The 19,522-nt window shown below is 43.3% G+C and overlaps 1 protein-coding gene across 1 annotated transcript in view; it reads right to left on the minus strand.

The window, feature by feature from the left end:
• Window positions 1–424: 424 nt before the first annotated feature.
• The window catches only part of PIGN (phosphatidylinositol glycan anchor biosynthesis class N), a 95,992-nt gene continuing 76,894 nt past the window's right edge, over window positions 425–19,522 (minus strand). The window contains exons 27-30 of the mRNA XM_081206730.1: window positions 18,090–18,163; window positions 13,041–13,083; window positions 10,359–10,411; window positions 425–1,236 (exon numbers count right to left, since the gene is read on the minus strand). Coding sequence (XP_081062856.1) covers window positions 1,113–1,236; window positions 10,359–10,411; window positions 13,041–13,083; window positions 18,090–18,163 — 294 coding nt within the window. The 3' untranslated portion in view covers window positions 425–1,112. The remainder of the gene's footprint in view (window positions 1,237–10,358; window positions 10,412–13,040; window positions 13,084–18,089; window positions 18,164–19,522) is intronic.

Below are 19,522 nucleotides of genomic sequence, written 5' to 3' on the forward strand. Positions count from 1 at the left end.
CGTCGCGGGGATTCGAACCGCCGACCTTCTGATCGGCAAGTCCTAGGCTCTGTGGTTTTAACCCACAACGCCACCCGCGTCCCTATGAAAGCATTAGGTGCAAAATATATACCATTTCTCAGCCTGCTGGCATTGTGAATTCCAGTATGCGATACGGCTTCCTAGGTTTGGTTACCAAGTGAAGTGGGATTCCAAATGCAATAAGCTTTTCATTCTCCGGAGCTTTAACAGCTTGCCAGTTCTACTTAAGAGGGCACATGTTGTCTCAGTGTAATGAACAGAGCTTGAATGGGGGGGGAGGGGGCTGGGTTTCTATCTCTGCTCAGATCTGCAGCTCCTTAAGGTGGCCTTAGGCAAGTCACTGTCCTTCAGCCTAACTTGGCTCACAGGGCTGTTGCTGAGATTCTGACAAATGAAATCTCTCTTTTGTCGTTGTGGCTCCTCCTCCTTTTATTTAAGCTTCAGTTTGAGCGGACAGAGAGAGTTCTTTTCAAGTGCATCCTATAAAATTAATCATAGAAAAAATAATCTGCAGCATCTTCTTTTAAAACAGGAATTAATTAATCTCTCACTCGCACATACAACCCATGTTTTTAAAGGTAGCAAAATTCAAGTTTTAGTCTCCTCCCATTATACACAAGCCTCTAAATTTGATCTTAACACATCAGAAGTGAGAAATAGGCACCAAAAGAAATTCTAAGCAAGTTGACCAGTCCAAGATTTGGTCCAGAAGCAGACTGTGGACAAAGGGCAATATTCTGTAGGCCGTGGGATTGCTCTCCTGTGCCTTTTGGGCCTAGTTACCAGAGCCAGTTTATTTCCTTGTTACCCATTTGAATCTGGAAAAACTATACATAGCACTCATCTTCCAACATTGAAGCGGACCATATATTCAGTTTTTGGCAAGAGACTTGTGGTTGTGTCTCTTTCCCTCTTCTTTTAAATGGGGGGGGGAGGGGAGGGAGACAAGGTACAATTCCAAAGAGTTGGTCAAGGCGCTGTTGCCTGTGGCATCGAGTTCTTTCGCTGTTTCTGGCAGCCAGTCTCATAACTCCACCTGTCACTCAGGAAGGTTGCAGTTTCCAAGGGTGCGGACCTCTCTACCCCATTCGTCACAAGGAATGGTGCTTAGCTTCTTCCCAAAGTGCTAGTCTCTTCGTAGTGAGCAGCTGAGCCACTCCACTCAAAAGCAGCAGGAAGATGGTAAAAGACATTGCAACGACGTAATGGCTAATGCTGCAACAGAGAGAAAATTATGGGTGAGACAGCAACAGATTTTAAATCAACAAGAGGAAACAAAGTTTACCGACAACATTAGAGGGACACAATACTGGTTGCTCTCCTAAACAGGATGTTCAATAATTAGCATCTGTTTATTAGCTGCACTCATCACTGGCCATAGCAATACAGACTTTCCCTGGATAGCTCAGTTGGCTAGAGCGTGGTGCTGATAACACCAAGGCTGCAGGTTCGATCCCCGTACGGGACAGCTGCATATTCCTGCACTGCAGGAGGACTAAACACAGTTCCTTGAAGTAGGTAGTCATTAATGGGAAAAGTTGGAATACTGACCAGAATGAAACAAGAACATTAGCTTCTTGAGATGCAGATTCAGCCAAGAACTTTACGAACTGCACTAACTTTTCTTGTGTTCTCGTTTTGTAAGTACGTTTAGCTAGCGATGCTTTACAATGTTTTTATTTTCCTGTCTGAAACCCTGTAAGAGATGTGCCTACTTTTAGGTATGTTTAATCTTGTTTTTTAAATAAATCTTAAAAAAGGATTTTCCTATTTTGTTCTGTGTGCCTTTCGTGGGGGAAGTCTGAATCCAAAGTCTGGCCACTTAGCCTCCTAGTGAACCTGTTGAATTTCTGCCTGCAAATTGTGGTGAAGCAATTGCAGGGTGGGGCAGCTGGTAACACTGAAGAGTAACCGTCTCCCTTGGGTTATTCTTCTGGGCTATCCCCAGACAAGGGAGTGGTGGCAGCATCTACCCTTCTGTTGTGTTTTGTCCTGAAAAATAAAGCAGTAATTTGGCCCACCTCTCTCTCTCAGCCTGGTCCTGCTGGACTGGAGGACAGGTGCGGAAAGTGGGGGCGTGGGCCAACATTACTACATGGTAGCTCCAACATTACTACAGTATAGCTCCAATATTATTAGTTAGGATGCTTGGTGGCCTCATGAGAGTTGATTCGAATCGCTGGCAAACTAATCAAGCATGAGAAGAACTCTCTAGCTGAACTGTTAGCCGATGAGCCGCATTGTTCTTTAAGAAAACTATGGAGCTCCCTCCCTCCCCTCAGTTACAGCCCATAGAACTGCTAGCTGCTGCCACTACCTGCTGCTGCCACCACTCCAATTCCACAGAGAAGGTGCAAGTTCAGAGGCTGATAATATTCAACCTGGTTTGTCAAAGTGCAGAAGGCATTGCTTGAACAGCCTGGTCAGCACCCTTTGGACTTTGCAGTTCACAGGAATGCTTACAATGAACTGATAACGTGAGCCTGTCTTGGGAGAAAAAGCTAATCTTGCAACCCAGCTGGTTAGGCTGAATTCTCTCCCCCCCCCCCCAATGGCTTAAAAGAGAATTGTTGCTGGATTTTTGTTTAAAGCTTTCAATGGAGTTTTATCCTCAGAATTGCATCTTAGCCTTCATCACCTCCCCAAAGCACAAGCTGCCAACCGGGGGAAAAGCACAACTCTTTACATTTACAAATCAAGGGTTTTTGGGGTTTTTTTTTGTGTGTGTGTGTTGTTTGTTTTAAAAAATGCAGATCCTTTGATGAATATTCTAATTAGTGTTTTTATCCTTTGAGAACTTGGATGAAATTTTAATTACTTTGAATAATTAAAAGGAGTTCATGACTTCATAGTTTGTTCGCTCATATGGTGCCAGAAGTTCAGACTACACAGCTCTAGAGAATCTACTCAGTCAATGGAAAATATCTGTTGTCTTCAGGAGAATTCAGTTAAATGCCAGGCACACCACTGAGACTCCCAAGTCCAATAACAAATAGCTATTCTACTCATAATTGACTGTGTTGATTATTCGGCGTTTAGCATTGAAATGGACCCAGAAAGTAGTAATTGAGGTTTATTACTTTAAATCATAAATTAAACAACTCCACCCTTTCTCGTTCATTCTATCTTATGTCTAGAACTCTATTCCAGAACTGCAGAAAAGACCTCTCCATCTGATTTAAAGCGATTCCACCTAGCACTGCAGTTCTGTGAAACACAGCCCATGCTAATCAGGACATATAGACCCATCTGGAGTGGCTTTCTGTGAATTAAAAGTGGCTGCATGGGGGCAGAGGGAAAGGGAAAGACTTTGTGGTTGTGAAACCTGCTTTCCTTTTTTTGCAAGCGCTGGATGCAAGTCAATCGTGCTTAACGGCTAAATTTGCCAAAACGAAACACAAAATTGAAAACTGTAGCAGGAAATGCTACAAAGACAACGGATGTCAGAGATGGACCACCAGCTGAAGCAAACATCTATTAAAATTTGTTAAACCTGCCACGCTAGTTGTGAGAAATTGTGGTGCGCTATAGATTCAAGTGTTCAATTTATCCAACTGTCTTTACAAAGAGAGATGGCGTTAACAGTGAAAGGAAGATGCCAGTAGACTTTATGCTGATCCAAACTGTAAGAATCTTGGGCCTCCCAAATGAATTGAGAGAATAGGTTTCTTCTGTTAATGGTAATTTTAAATGTGTGAAAATCTATTGCCGGTATCCACCTTTTACCGAGAGCAACAATTCTGAACCTTAAAAGAGGAAGAGAACTATTTGGAATGGCAAATAACTGCATTTGAGAATAGGGATTGAATCTGGGCTGCATATATACAAAGCGTTCGTTCTACGACTGAGATATAGCTGCTTAACAGAGTCTGTACTGCATCACGGAACCACCTTTCTTAGAAGTTTAAATGCCTTCCGATTCCCATGGTGGGATTCCTCATTCAAAAGATACAAATGAAACACCATTTTAGACTTTTAGATATTAAGTCTTCAGGGTTGTTAGTTCACATGAAACCAGAAGCTTGAATTATGCAGTCAGTTAGGCACTGACTCTCTTTCTGGAGTGAGAATTTCACTTGGGTTCAATGCAAGATGGCCACCTTCATCCCACCAAAGACAAAATGGACACCTGGCTCACAAAGTTGGGAAAGTAAGAGGCTGTTGGAGATGGCACTGCACTGCTTGTGTACTACAGAGCACACAAATTGGGACATTTTATATGTCACACTGGTGACATGGGAGATACTTCCCCATAGGTTTATCCTACAGGCCCAAACTAGCATTTAAAAGCTAGCAACCACATGTGTGTGGCCACTTCTATAGGAAACAGGGCCGGATTTAGGTTTGATGAGGCCCTAAGCTACTGATGGTAATGGAGCCCTTTATATGTCCAGCTGTCCTTTGCCAACAACAAATTGTCACTGTTTTTTGTGTTGAATATATGCTGCAATGGTAATTTATGGACCTAATAGGTATCTAAAGCTATTTGTACATATGTATTTTATAAAAGTAAGTGTTGAACTGAAATACAATTAAGAAGTATATTAATGGGGGGGATTTGGGGGGGGGGTCAAGAGAGTGGGGCCCTAAGCTATCGCTTGTTTATCTTATACATAAATCCGACACTGCTGGAAAGACCCATACAACTTGTTACCCCCTATGTGGGTTCATCCAAGCACACCCCATAGCACTAGTGTAATATTTTAAGGACACCTTAGTAAGCCATAACCTCCTTAAATTTGGTGGTGGGGAACCCCCCAAGATGTGGCTTTCACATTTTTTGTTATCTTCTCATTACAAAAAAGGATGGACATTAAAAAGCTGTTTCTGGACGCCTACAGAAGATGCTCTGGAAATACAGCACTACTGCTAGGTGCCAGATAAAGGCTGGAGCCAGACTCTGTCGTGTTTAGATTAGACCTGATCCTGCTCAGCTGTCTAGATCCAACCCATCATTCGCGCAACAGGTTTTAATTCTGATAATGAACAAAAAGTTTTTACTGTCTGACAAAAGGAACGCAAGGGAAGAGAGAGGAAGAAAAAGACAATAAGGACAAGATTAAATGTCTATGCAAAAAAAGTTGTGGACACGCATAGAAAAACGGGGAACTTTACAAATCATGTATGTTGCAAAGAGGAGAATGAAACTTGTAAGTAACTGCTTTGAAATGAAATAAGAGAACAAAAACAGCTGAGCCACCTGAAAAGCCCCTGCAATGTGGTTTAAGAAAGTATGTTCAAAGGGGAAGTGAGAAAGCCTGTGTAATACTCATTGGATTTCAGCCTTCTCAGTGGGCCAGAATGTTGACATAACTACTCCTATATAAAGCGGCTGCAGAAAAGAGGGAAGTAAATCAGCCCTAACACAAAAATAATTTTTAAAAAGCCAGGAGTGGAAGAGTTGACGTGCCCTCTGTTGCAATGGAAACAAGTCGGATTAGGGCCAATGAACCAAAAATGAATCCTGACAACATGAAGGTGCTCTGGCTTGATGGATCCCACATCCAGGAAAAATGAAGGAAGCCTGTTCTGGATGGAGGTGCGCCCCCTTAAATGACCAGGTCTGTAATCTAGGGGTAGCAGCCCTGGATTTCAGGCAGTCACTTGAAGCCCAAGTGGTTTCAGTGTCGTGAAGTGCCCTTTTCCAGCTCTGGCTGTTATTGGGCAGGAATAGCCTGGTTATTCTTAGCCATGCTCAAGTGATGGGACACTGGACTTCTTATAGAAAAAACCTGCTCCTTTTCCCTTATGGGGTATCCCAGACCCAGTATAAAGTCCTTCAGAGGGTTCCCTATCGGAAGGAGAAAATAACAGAGGCCAACCAGAGAATATTGAGAAGCAAAGCAGCTAGTAAGTCTGATCTTTATTAACTGTTGCAACAGGGTCCTCACTCACCACATGCAGGAGGGGAGAGGGACCCAGAACAATGGTGTGCAAGCCCTTATATAGGCTTTTGAAATTGCCCGCCCTGTAGCTCAAGACCACCCCAAAAAACATCATACATACATCACAGAAGGAGGCAGTCTGCCAGGATATCTGTTAATGGTCACTGATTGCTTTACCTGGGCAGCTTGGGCATTCTTTTGTGATGGTAAATACTTTTAATAATAATAATAATAATAATAATAATAATAATAATAATAATAATAATAATAATTAATTATACCCCACCCACCTTGCTGATTTTCCCCATCGAGTGTTAAAAACAATACGGCATTAAATATTTAAAATTTCCCTAAACAGGGCTGCCTTCAGATGTCTTTTAAAAATAGGATAGCTACTTATTTCCTTGACATCTGATGGGAGGGCGTTCTACAGGGCGGGTGCCACTACTGAGAAGGCCCTCTGTCTGGTTCCTGAATCCAGGTCAAAGGCTCACCCTATTCATACACAAATACGCCCTTAAGACAGTTAAGCAAAAGACAATGGAGAGGCTTTCCAATTTGCTTCCTCTTTGCAGATAAATATTTGAGGTCAGAATGGTTTGGGAGAGTCAAAATGGCTTCAGGATTCTTCTCCTGTACTATTTCAGGCACGTGGTTTATATACTTATGTATGTGTTTGCCTTGTACATTTAAGAATGTTTATTTAGGGCTAAAGTATCGGAGTATTGAAATACTTTGGCCACCTCATGAGAAGAGAAGACTCCCTGGAAAAGACCCTGATGTTGGGAAAGACTGAGGGCGCAAGGAGAAAGGGACGACAGAGGACGAGATGGTTAGACAGTGTTCACGAAGCTACCAGCATGAGTTTTACCAAACTGCGGGATGCAGTGGAAGACAGAAGCGACTGGCGTGCTCTGGTCCATGGGGTCACGAATAGTCGGACATGACTAAACGACTAAACAACAACAACAATGTAGGGCTACTCTTGAAGATAGTTCGAAGACTGCAAAACTGCTGCTGATAAGCTTTCTGCCCAGGACCATGTTACATTTGTCCCTAAAGATCTGCACTGGCCGCCTGATCACCACCAAGATCAATGCAAGGTGTAGGTTTTGAAGTCTTAACCCCTGAGTTGCTTAGGACCATACTCCTGTTGTTTACAACACCCCACTCCATGAGATCAGAAGAGTTGTGACCCACCAGAGGGTCTTCTTGGCACTAGAACGTCAACTTTAAAGCCTTGGCTGGCACCCATATTATCTGTCTTTTGGTGCTAGCTGCAGATGTTTATATTATGCTAGGCACTTCAAGGATTTTTTTTATAGGGCTTGTGCTGGAACAGATGGGGAGATATACTGTATTGTTTTACTTTTTTAATTGGATGCATCTTCTCTGGCTTTTATTGTATCCTGAATTGTCACCTGCACCAAGGTCATTTTGATGAAAGGCAGGATGGATAGATAAGTATTAGAAGTTTTTGGAGTAAACATTACGGAGGGAGGAGTGACTACTAAAAACACTGCACTGAATGGGAAAAGTAGGTAACGGGTTAAGGAAATGGGGCAACAAAACACACAATCAATGACTCCAAATAAGAAATGACCAGTAAACAACAAACCTCACTTTGCTTTCTCCAACGTCCCACCTTCAAAACTGCCATCAAACAAAACTCTTGTAAGAGCTCTTGCACATATCATCTGATGACGATCTACAGCTAAAAGCGTGAATTGGTTCCAGTGGAAAATGCTGCATTTGCAGAGATGCCTGCAGGAGAACTCAGCCTGTAGAGCATGAGAGTCTGAATCTCAAAATTGTGGGTTCAAGACCCACATTGGGCAAAGAGATTCCTGTATTGAACTGGATGATCCTTCATGGTCCCTTGGCTTGGCACCAGCTGCCTGAAACTAAATCTGTCCCTGGGATAGCTCAGTTGGTAGAGCAGGAAGAAGAAGAAGAGGAGGAGGAGGAGTTTGGATTTGATATCCCGCTTTATCACTACCCAAAGGAGTCTCAAAGCGGCTAACAATCTCCTTTCCCTTCCTCCCCCACAACAAACACTCTGTGAGGTGAGTGGGGCTGAGAGACTTCGAAGAAGTGTGACTGGCCCAAGGTCACCCAGCAGCTGCATGTGGAGGAGCGGAGACGCGAACCCGGTTCACCAGATTACGAGACTACCGCTCTTGACCACTACACCACACTGGCTCTCTTAATCTCAGGTTTGTGGGTTTGAGCCCCACGTTGGGCAAAAAGATTCCTGCACTGCACTAGGTGACTCCCGTGGCCCCTTCCAACTCTGCAATTCTATGATTTCTATGAGATGTGATCATTCTGTCGGCAGCATTTAATCTGCAACGGCTCACTCACACACCCGACTCATCACTTCATGGTGCAGCCATCAGTGGGTGAACATTGTGAACCAGTACCAATGCATCTGGAAAGGACTGGAGTGAGGGAGTCACAGGTACTGTGTGGCACTTGTTCCTCCCTTATATGCTGCTCTAGATTTAGTTACACACACACACACACACACACACACACACACACACAATGTTCAGCAAAAACGCTGCTGAAGGAAAGAAATCATGCTACAAATAGAATGCAATTAAAAGCAATTCCTACTCCATTTGTTATCACATAATGGCAGCCTGCCAATATATCTGTGGCTATCAGCAACCAGTACCGCAATGCCTGCAGGCAGCTTTGCTTGGAAAATTAGTTTCCATGCAGGAGTAGCACTGTAATTTTAAAGGGAAACAAAAAGCCACGTTTGCTGAACAAAAAGGCAGTATCTAGTTATAACAGCTTGGCAAGGTTTGATTTCCTTTTATGTTGTACATCTGACGGGGTTCACAATTACAATAACGTCCAATATACAACTTCTTCTTCCTTGGCTGAAGGTCAGTAATAACGTATATATAATTCAGTGGGATTGAACTTGCTGGAAAGATATGACTATGGGATAGGAAGACACTGAATGGAGGAATTCTTTTTTGCCTTCCATTATGTGCAGAAAAACCTACACCCCACCCTCAAACCTTTGCCTATGTCATAAAGGCATAGTGTTCATTATCACTGGCTGATACTGGCAAGTTTGGGGAAACATACAACATGGTGAGAACAGGCAGTATATCAGTTTTACTACATATTACAGAGGAGAAATCGCTATGAGACAGCTCCATATTTATGGGGATATGTACTTCTGTCCTTATATCTGAAGAGGCAGTTGAGAATTTATGGTTTTTTGGGGGTGGATTTGCATTGGCTTGGCTGTTGTACTCAGCTGTACCACTAAGATTGGTAGCAAGGTATGGTATCACTTAACATCCCCATCTATGAACTGTGAAAAGCAGAAAAAATGGCAGGCTTGTTAAGTAATAAGAGAAATATATTGCTGATCATAAATGCCGCAATAATACACTGTATAAAATATAATAAGGAAGTAGTGAGATCATTAGCTGTTCTGGAAAATTCACCACACACATAATCGCTGGATTCCCCACCCCCACCCCCTTTTTAACAAACACTGACCTTTTTCCAGCCGCCAAATAAAATTATGGCAGGAAAGAATCTGAAAGAGTATCTGTTGTTTTCTGGGCTTAGGCCAGTTTCCTGAAATGGCTTCACTGAATAAAATAATTATATGGCACCTTAAGAAAAGTGTTTTGAGGAGAATGGTCCAAAGTGTTTCGTAGTTGAAGGATGTGCGCCAAAATCACTGCCAACTGATAAATAACTCAAAAGGCATGGAGCAGGTAATATAAGATGGCCTGACTAGAAATAACTTCTATATACTGTCCTCCATGTCCTGGACCCAACTAAATGACCGCTGATGCCGGGGCTGTGGGCATCTCCCTCAGGGCAAAACACTTCTGGGAGAAAGTGAACAAGGTTGAAGAAGGTACTGATGGAAGCAGGAAAGGGAACTGCACAATTTTCAGAAATGAAACTTCCTATTTACCACTTATTTTACCATACTTGATTGTGAACATTCAGCAAACTCCTCTCTGTGAACTTAAAAAAACCAAACTGGAAGCTCTTAAGCTGAGGAGGAGTGGCGAGAATACCTCCCATTCTGTTAAAAATGGTATTTACTTTAAGACAATGACTGAAGGGGAATAATGGGAAATAAAAATTCTCAAGATGACCTGGGCTGAGAAGGGACATCAGGCAAAGTGTTTCACAGCAGTTAAACACTAAACAACTTAACAAGGCAAGAAACGGACCCTAATAAATAAAATATATCACCATCAACATTTATAGGCAAGGAAGGGAGATGGTAGAAGCAGCATGGAAGCACTTGCCTTGATTGATCTGTAGACAGCATTTAACTATAGGGATTGAACTAAGAAATACACAGCTTAATCGTTGGGTTTATTTTAGAGGCAGTGTTACAACTAAAGAGGAAGAAAAGGCAGTGCAGGAGGAGAGGTGGGGAAAGAAAATGCTTTGTACCTTGTTCCAATATCCAGCCAGCTTCCATAATCTTTAACCAGAAAGAAGAAGTGCTAAGGTGAGAGAGAAAAACAAAGAACACCATGTTGTTTGGTAAATAAACGTTGCACAATGAGAATCACAAGACTCAAACACATGTTTCAGGCGTTCATTTGGGGGCATTTAATTCTTGAAGTAAAAGGTGACCTGGCTTCATCAGAGAATGTTTAACCGAACAACAAACAGGAAAGGATACAAGCAATTAAGGAAGTGGACCTGAAGAGGAGAGGGCTAGGTTCAAATTCCTGCTGTGCTATGAACTCTCTGAGCCAAGGTACAGTGGTACCTCCGGTTACAAACTTAATCTGTTCGGGAGGTCCGTTCGTAACCAGAAACCGTTCTCAACCTGAGGCGCGCTTTCGCTAATGGCGCCTCCTGCTGCGCATGTGCCTCCGGCGAGCGATTTCCTCTTCATCCTAGGGCAAAGGTCGCAACCAGGAGCAAATACTTCTGGGTTAGCGGAGCTCATAACCCAATGCGTGCGTAACCAGAAGCGTTCATAACCAGAGGTACCACTCTAATTGTTACAGAGTATGTATGGCTATTGCTGAGAGCAGCAACCTTGTGGTCTCTTCCCTGTACAGTGGTGCCTCGCAAGACGAAAATAATCCGTTCCGCGAGTCTCTTCGTCTAGCGGTTTTTTCGTCTTGCGAAGCAACCCTATTAGCGGCTTAGCGGATTAGCGCTATTAGTGGTTTAGCGGCTATTAAAGGCTTAGCGGCTTAGCGGCTAAAAGGCTATTAGCGGCTTAGAAAAAGGAGGGGGGGAGCGAAAAAAAATCGGAACACTCGCAAGACGTTTTCGTCTTGCGAAGCAAGCCCATAGGGAAATTTGTCTTGCGAAGCAGCTCAAAAACGGAAAACCCTTTCGTCTAGTGGGTTTTCCATCTTGCGAGGCATTCATCTTGCGGGGCACCACTGTACCTCCCTAGCAATGTCTAGAAAGAAAGTGGGGAAGCCCACAATGTGATCACACCCAGGTTCTCCAACCCAATTTGTTGGTTGCAGCTTGCAGAGGTGGGAATGTGTCGTGCATCATATTCTAAATGGTTACTGGTTATACCAATAATGTAAAACCCTATGCACACTTAAGGAACTACCCAAAGTCATGGCATACAGTGCGATCTGCCACATCTCCTGCAGCAGCACTAGGGGAAGAAGCAAAGACTGCTCTGTTTGCAAGGCTGTAGAGATGGACTCCCATCAACGGCTGCAAGTATCTTGCAATAATGTCTCTCCATTTGGAGAACACCGTTCAAGGCAATTTACAACATAAAAATATAGTAGGGCACTAAAAAGACACCATGAGAACAAAACGATAAAACTATTTACATCTCTTACAATTAATTACACTTTGCACGCGGCAAACGTTGTTAACTGTGACGCGAAACCATTTCTCAACTCTGAGCCAGGCCTCTGGGCTGCAGAGTCGTTTTCTAACTGCCAAACGGTCATTTCCGCAATTCCTCCCACAAAACAACAACACAATAAATATCCCGTTCTGAATTGGCAATATATGAAGGAGTAATTGCCTTGGTTTTAGCAGTGTGTAGTTTGGGCCTTGGAAAACACATGGAATTAACTGAACTGATTCAGGTCAGGCAATTTCCCCATGCAATTCTGGCAATTTATTTATTATGACGGAGAGAGAAAACATCTCAGAATGGGACCCAGACTGGAAATGCAGATTTATTTTTTTCTTTAACACTCCCCCCTTCCTAATCACATTCGTTGACTACTCTATAATTTAAATTATGACTGCCTTGGATGTCTAGCACTTAGACACATTTCTCCGATGGCAGCAGCTCCATGAAGTAAGTGACACAACAAAAGCAGGAGGTGTTCTGACATAACAAAAGCAGAAGGTGGTGTCACTTCAAGTAAGTCCTCAGGGAAGGGTAAGAGATGTGGGAAGCAAAATCTCAGAAGAACAGCAGGCCTTTCCCCTTACTGCTTTAGAGACACATCCCTTCGAGCCATGTCATAAAGTGTAAATTGCGTTACAGCCAACAAAAATGGCTTTCGGGGAAGAGTTGCGTGGCATTTCCTCCCCTTTCTCTATTAAAAAAAGAGAGCAGTTTCGATTTTAATAAACTGTGGTTCTGAAATTATAGGATGGATACTGAAATATGCTCTTCCCCCATGCTTAACGTGTGTGTGTGTGTGTGTGTGTGCGCGCACACACATGTTTGTGTCCCTTCCTGTCTGGTAATTCAGGCATCTCTCTTGAAAAATTAAGGCAGACCATGACATATTTTTCTTTTGTTCTGAAGGGAAGAAAAGGAAGAAAAATTAAACTGGGCACCCAGGTGCATCTAGCATTCCCTTTTCACTCACAGGCTTGAACATTCAGTATGAAAACCAAGCACCGCTAACTTAAAAATAGCTCTGTGGAAGAACTGAAGTAATAAAGATGATGTCTCTTCTGATGCATTCATTAGATGATGTACAAAGGATTGTGAAAAGGGGGTTCGTGGGGGAGGGAGGGATTTCCATCTGCAATTTATGTGGGGTTTCAATTCAGTTCCCTGCCCTAGTTCCAGAAACTTTGAAGTCTGAAACTAATTCAGATTTCTCTTGATTGAATTAGCAGAGCTCTCTGGGTTTTGATCTTATTTGTACAGAATGTCCGACAGTAGCTTACCAAAGCCATGATGTCTGAAATCACAAGAACAATGAGAAAAAGCCTGGAGGGGGGAAAAGAGAGAGAGACAGTGTGTCAGAGGAAGACCATAATTCATAGTTCAACAGTGCAACAACAAAGCTTCGTAGAATCCCAATAATATGACAAAAAGTGTTACAGAGGTACAGTTCAGTTCTCCTTTCATCTGTTTTCTTGGAATTATGTGTCTTAGGTTACCAGGGATATACATATCCTGGGCTAACTAAGGAGGAGGGATCAACATTCTGTATTAAGGCAAGCTTAAAAGGTAGGCCATTTCCCTACAGTTGCTCACAGAGCGAATTATGTGGAAGCCTTTGTTATTCTATTTAACAGCAGGATTGATAAGTCACCTTTCAGGACAGAGCCTTCTCAAGGTAGCTTCTAGAAATGTAATACAACACTGAGGGCATAGTGAGTTTAAAAGAAAAAAGAAACCACAATAATTATTGAATTTTTCGTTCTGTATCTGCTGCTCACGAGGAACAGAAGAGCACTGAGAGCTTAGCTGGTGGCCCTACTAAGCTTCTCTGTATTTCCAACATGTCACAAAGCACTGCTCACATGTTTTTCAAGGTTTATTCCTGCCCCCCTAGTAATATCTTACATTTCCTCTAAGGAGCTCAAGGCTGTGTGAATCGTTTTCTCCCTCACTACCTGCCACATTTTATGCTCGCAAAAGCCCTCCTGTGAGGTAAGAAATGGGGTTTTCCTATTCTTTGTCCAACATTCAAATCCAACCTTTGCTAGCCAGGTGCCTTCCAGCTGTAGTGGCTGTGGATGATAGGAATTGTAGTCCGAAAGGTCTAACCATTCGCCACACCTGCTGTGAAGGTGATTTCCACAGCTCTAGGGATTAGAAACCTGTATGTTGAAAGCAAAGCTCCTCTTACAAAGCTGAGTTCTGTGGCCATTACCAAATCAGTTACTTTGGGCAAAACAAAACCCCATCCTGGCTGCCATGATGTATTATACCAAATAAACCCAAGACATTTTATTTTATTGCTGCAGCTTTAGGCTTATATCTTTAAAAACGTGGTTGAGCTTAGCTGGAAGTAGATGCTAATAATTCCAGGTAGGTAAGTGCGTGTAATAAGGGCTGTATTAAGTTAGGAAATGAATACAGGAATCCAGCCTAAGGTAGCAGAAGAAATGTTAGGCTTGAACTAGGGATATTTAGCTCAAAATCCCCAATAAAGCTTGTGAAGCCTATTGGGTCACCTTGGGATAAGTTCCTATCTCTTGGCCTAAGCTGGCCTACCTCATTATATATTTTGTGGTTTTATATTCTGATTTTGTTCTGTGAACTGCCCTGAGATCTCCGGGTATAGGGCGGTATATAAATTCAATTAATAATAATAATAATGACGACGATGATGATGAAGTTGTGAGGCTATGGGTATTTAGAGGAGCGGGGGGAGTCCTATCTATACTGCCCAAAGTTCCTTGGAAGATACAAATGTGATGGCAAAAAGTTAATATTAGAAATGCTTTAGAGCAACGCTTTGCATTATTTTGCCTGACTTCAGGCCCTGTGTACCTGAAGTCAGCCCAGATACTGAGGTCCAGCTCTGAGATTCTTCTGGCGGTTCCCTCGCTGCGGGAAGTGAAGCTACAGGGAACCAGGCAGAGGGCCTTCTCAGTAGTGGTACCCACCCTGTAGCAATGCCCTCGCATCAGATGTCAAGATGATGAGTAACTATATAACCTTTAGAAGACATTATGTTTTTAGATATGCTGACATGGATGGCGCTGTGGTCTAAACCACAGAGCCTAGGGCTTGCTGATCAGAAGGTTGGCGGTTCAAATCCCCACGATGGGGTGAGCTCCCGTTGCTCGGTCCCTGCTCCTGCCAACCTAGCAGTTCGAAAGCACATCAAAGTGCAAGTAGATAAATAGGTACCGCTCTGGCGGGAAGGTAAACGCTACTCTAGTTCGCCAGAAGCGGCTTAGTCATGCTGGCCACATGACCCAGAAGCTGTACGCCGGCTCCCTCGGCCAGTAAAGCGAGATGAGCGCCACAACCCCAGAGTCGACCACGACTGGACCTAATGGTCTGGGGTCCCTTTACCTAAGCCATCCAGAAAGGCTGGGGAAACCCAGCCAGATGGGCAGGGTATAAATAATAAAATTATGGTGATGCTGCTGCTAATGATGATCTGAAGGCATCCCTGCATAGGGATGCTTTTTAATGCTTTGTTATGTTTTTATAGATGCTGGAAGGTGCCCAGAGTGGCTGGGGCAACCCAGTCATAAGGGTAGGGTACAAATAATAAAATTATTATTATTATTGACTTTCAGGTCTCTCATTTGCAACTGAAAACGACTCTAGTGGTTCAACCTATAAGCAACTGAACCGGAGCCCTTGCAAATCCTCTCAGAAAGGACTCTTGGCTGCAGCCTCCCTACCACTCAGGGAGACAAGTTCTTGTTCACAACTCTAATATTTCCCAAGAGAACCAAGGCAGTTCTTAATGGCCTCCCTAAACCTTTTCATTTTTATTTGTTCCAGGTTGATAAGGCAGCCACTCTCTTTTGTGCCCCAATAACTGATAGAGACACCCTCCACCAAGTTCACGAATGGCTGAGTGTTGAGTTCCACTTAGCCTCGAGGCACAAGAAACTAGTTATCCAAGTCTTTGGTATACGAGATCATTTGTGTTTGGGAAAGCACATTTCAGGGAATGAAATGGACTATGAACAAGCAAAGTGAAATACAGCTAAAGACTTTTTCATTATCTTTATTTTTCATTAAGTGATTGAAATATTAGGCCACATGAACGCCGCTCTAAACTGCTAATGACTGGCTCTGCCAGCGACTTGCACTGAAACAACGCTGCAAACAGCTGACCTAGTAGCAGGGAGATGGGCCATTAACTGTAATAATAATTTAATTGTAAAGAATTATAATTAGAAGTGCGCTATCGGTTACAGTGTGAAATTTCATTAAAATGTGCTATTCCATAGCACAGAGCAAGACTATTACGGTGGCTTCTAACAAATGATCCCCCTCCGAGAAAAAAAGCAGAATCTGGTCACGTGATCCAAGCGTCAGCTTGGTAAATTAATTATACCTTACAAGATCATTATAAATTTGACAAATCCAGTTCCTGCAGATTAGCTTACAAGCTTAGTTGGCTTTGCAAAGCAGATACACAGCTGGATATCACCATGTCATTAAAATTACTGGCAAAACTTTTAACAGTGACCCCATAGAGGTATGGGATGCGGGTGGCGCTGTGGGTTAAACCACAGAGCCTAGGACTTGCAGATCAGAAGGTCGGCGGTTCAAATCCCCGCGATGGGGTGAGCTCCTGTTGTTCGGTCCCAGCTCCTGCCCACCTAGCAGTTTGAAAGCACGTCAAAGTGCAAGTAGATAAATAGGTACCGCTCCGGCGGGAAGGTAAACGGTGTTTCCGTGAACTGCTCTGGTTCACCAGAAGCGGCTTAGTCACGCTGGCCACATGACCTGGAAGCTGTACACCGGCTCCCTCAGGCAATAAAGCGAGATGAGCGCCGCAACCCCAGAGTCGGCCACGACTGGACCTAATGGTCAGGGGTCCCTTTACCTTTACTTTACATAGAGGCAAATACATATACCCATCAATTAATAGGGCAGTCTGGAGTGGAGTCCCTAAGGTGGTTGGTTGGGGCTGTGTAGCCTTCTTCAGCAACTCCTGCCAAATGTATTGTTCTGCTCTCCTTTGGACCACATCGATGGGGCCAAGGGGGTGGGTGGGTCTTGTCATCTGGGCAGCCCAATACCTGCATACACACTGGCCAGGTTCTTGTGCCCCAGGGAAGTCACTTCGGTGCTGCAAATGCAGCGGTTTGACTTCACCCCCAGAGGCACACTCCATCATCTCTAGAGACAGACAGATGCCTGTGATGTTAACATATGAGAGTGCTGGAGGTGAATTAGTTAAACAAGTTACCCAATCAGAATCCAGGGGGGTGGAGTCAGAGGGACTATAAAACCATCTCTGGGAGGGGTCGAAGGGAGGAGTTGGGTGGTTGGTTGGAGTGGGAGTGAATTGGGGTAGAGTCTGTGGGTAGGTTGAGTTAGTGTAGCGAAATAAGCTGAGTCAGGAACAGTTAGGAGCTAGGAACACAAGTAAATATCTGAGAGGTGGTTTACTGAGTGAGAGCAGGTAGCGGAAGTTATAGGTCTGGATAGGCACCCCATGATTGTAATGGACTGATACCGTTTATGAAATCACACGCTTGTTAAACTGCAATAAATAAACAGAAGTTTATGTTCCAATTTAAACCTGACTGGACTCAGTATTGTACCAGGTAGGGCCTGGGTGGTGGCAGCGAGAAATCAAGTGGTGGCACAGGGATCAATAGATGGTGAAACGTCCGGGGACTCTGTGTGATCACCACAGTAAAAACCACAACAATAGGATGGCTGGAAGTCAACCATAGAACCTTCATCGTTTATGGGTTCACATGATCAATAGCAGTGACAGCAGCAAGAACCTTCAATAAACATGGAACTATGCTTTGCCTAACTTAAGAGATGTGCTTAGCTGTAGTATATAGAAGACAAAGAGCAAAATGTTGTAAAGGAAGTACCAATTATGGTAGTGGACTGCAAGTATCAGATGTATAGCTCAGAGCAGGTCTTAACGTAATATCTAAAATACATATCCATGGAACAGGGCTGGCCCAAGACATTTTCCAGCCGGGGTACCGAAGCAAATGCCCCCCAAATAAATTTTCTCTTCCCTTGTAGTAATATTACAATAATAATAATAATAATAATAATCTGAAAATCTGCAGTTGCTTCATTCTGTCAAATGGCAGGGCCAGCCCTGTATGTGAAATAGATGCAAACAGGAACTCAAGTCACTACCAGCTTTTTAAAAAGTGTTTTTTTATAGTTGGAGATTTGATAAAGCTTGAACCCAGTGAATGAAGAATAATTGTACTTGCTGCAGGGATTTACAAAGAAATAGCTGCAGACAGTTTACTCTGTGCACCCCAATATACCCCCAACGGCTGCTTCGGTAAAAGTGTTTACTGTACCTTTTTGAGGATAGCTGTGTTGTGACTTGAACAGCTTCAAAGGCACATGACACAAGAACAAAAGGGATTACAATCTGTCGAGGACATGGAATTACATTAAGCTAATTGAAATACCGCAGAAAAGAAAAAACAACCAACAGCCACAAATTAACATAGCTAGTATTCAAAGAGACAGTCAAGCACATCTTGAGGTTGGCTTTACAAAATCCATCATTTTGAATGCAAACATTTTATCTAGTTAACAGACCTGTTGCCTTCGGTCATGGCCCTGTAGGTTCTGTGCATTGCAATCAGAATATTAATAGTCCTTGTTACAATTCTAATACAGCGGTATATATTTTAGAAATAAACTACTGTGTTATGCCAGGGCTCTTCAAATTATTCTACCTTCACGGAACACTTCCCATACAAATTTGCCTGCTGAGGAACTTCTGGGGCACGTTCTCGACTTCATATTGCCGAGAAAGATTGCCAGTATTTTGTCTGCCTTTACCGCTCTTCTCAGTGAGGAAACTTTGGCAGCTTCCAATGTCGCCATCCCCTGCAATAGTTAGAAAACCACTAGGGGTTTCCAATTTCTGAGCCATTTTCTCTAAGACTGGTACAATTCACTCATTTCTTTGTTCCTCAGAATCCAGTGTTTCTCCCAATTTGCTGAATCTGTTTTTCTCCAAATGTAAATGCTGGCTTGCAGTGATGCAACCTTCGCAAGCCTGGTGTCCTCCAGGGCTACAACTCCTATCTGCTGCTGACAGAACTTGCTGGAGGGCACCAGGTTAGCAAAGGGTGGTGTAACACAATCTTCTGAAGTCTGAGCTGGCGCAGTGTTATTATCTCATTGGGCCCGGAGGTGTGACTTGAGACATGCATGATGATAGTGGGTAATCCATTACCTGTTCCACAATGCTTCCCCCTCTAAAACACAGTTTAACATGCTGTATCCCTGAACAGGAATGGATGGATCAGTCAGTTCCCAATTTACCGTATTTTTCGCTCTATAACACGCACCCGACCATAACACGTACGTAGTTTTTAGAGGAGGAAAACAAGAAAAAAAATATTCTAAACGAAACAGTGGGTGTATGATTTTTGTGGTTCATGCTGTGGCCACAGACATGTGATCTGACAGTGAGTTTGGAGTAGCCCAATGCAAAAATCCTGAGGATCCATGTGGATCCATGCTTTGTAACCACGTTTTTGCACCACTGCGGCCCCAGGCAACAGTGGGTGCGTGATTTTTTTGGTGCAAGCTGTAGCCATGGACATGCTATGTGATCTGATGGTGAATTTGGGGTGACCCAGTGCAAAAATCCTGAGGATACATGTGGATCCGTGCTTTGTAACCACGTTTTAAGTGGGGAGGGAAGGAAAAGCACTCAAGGGACAAGGAGAAGGATGCTACTAATAATGCAGAAGAGGGGTTTAAGGGGAGA

The sequence above is a fragment of the Podarcis bocagei genome (genome assembly GCF_964188305.1).
Source record: "Podarcis bocagei genome assembly, chromosome: 8".
Classification (NCBI taxonomy): Eukaryota; Metazoa; Chordata; class Lepidosauria; order Squamata; family Lacertidae; genus Podarcis; species Podarcis bocagei.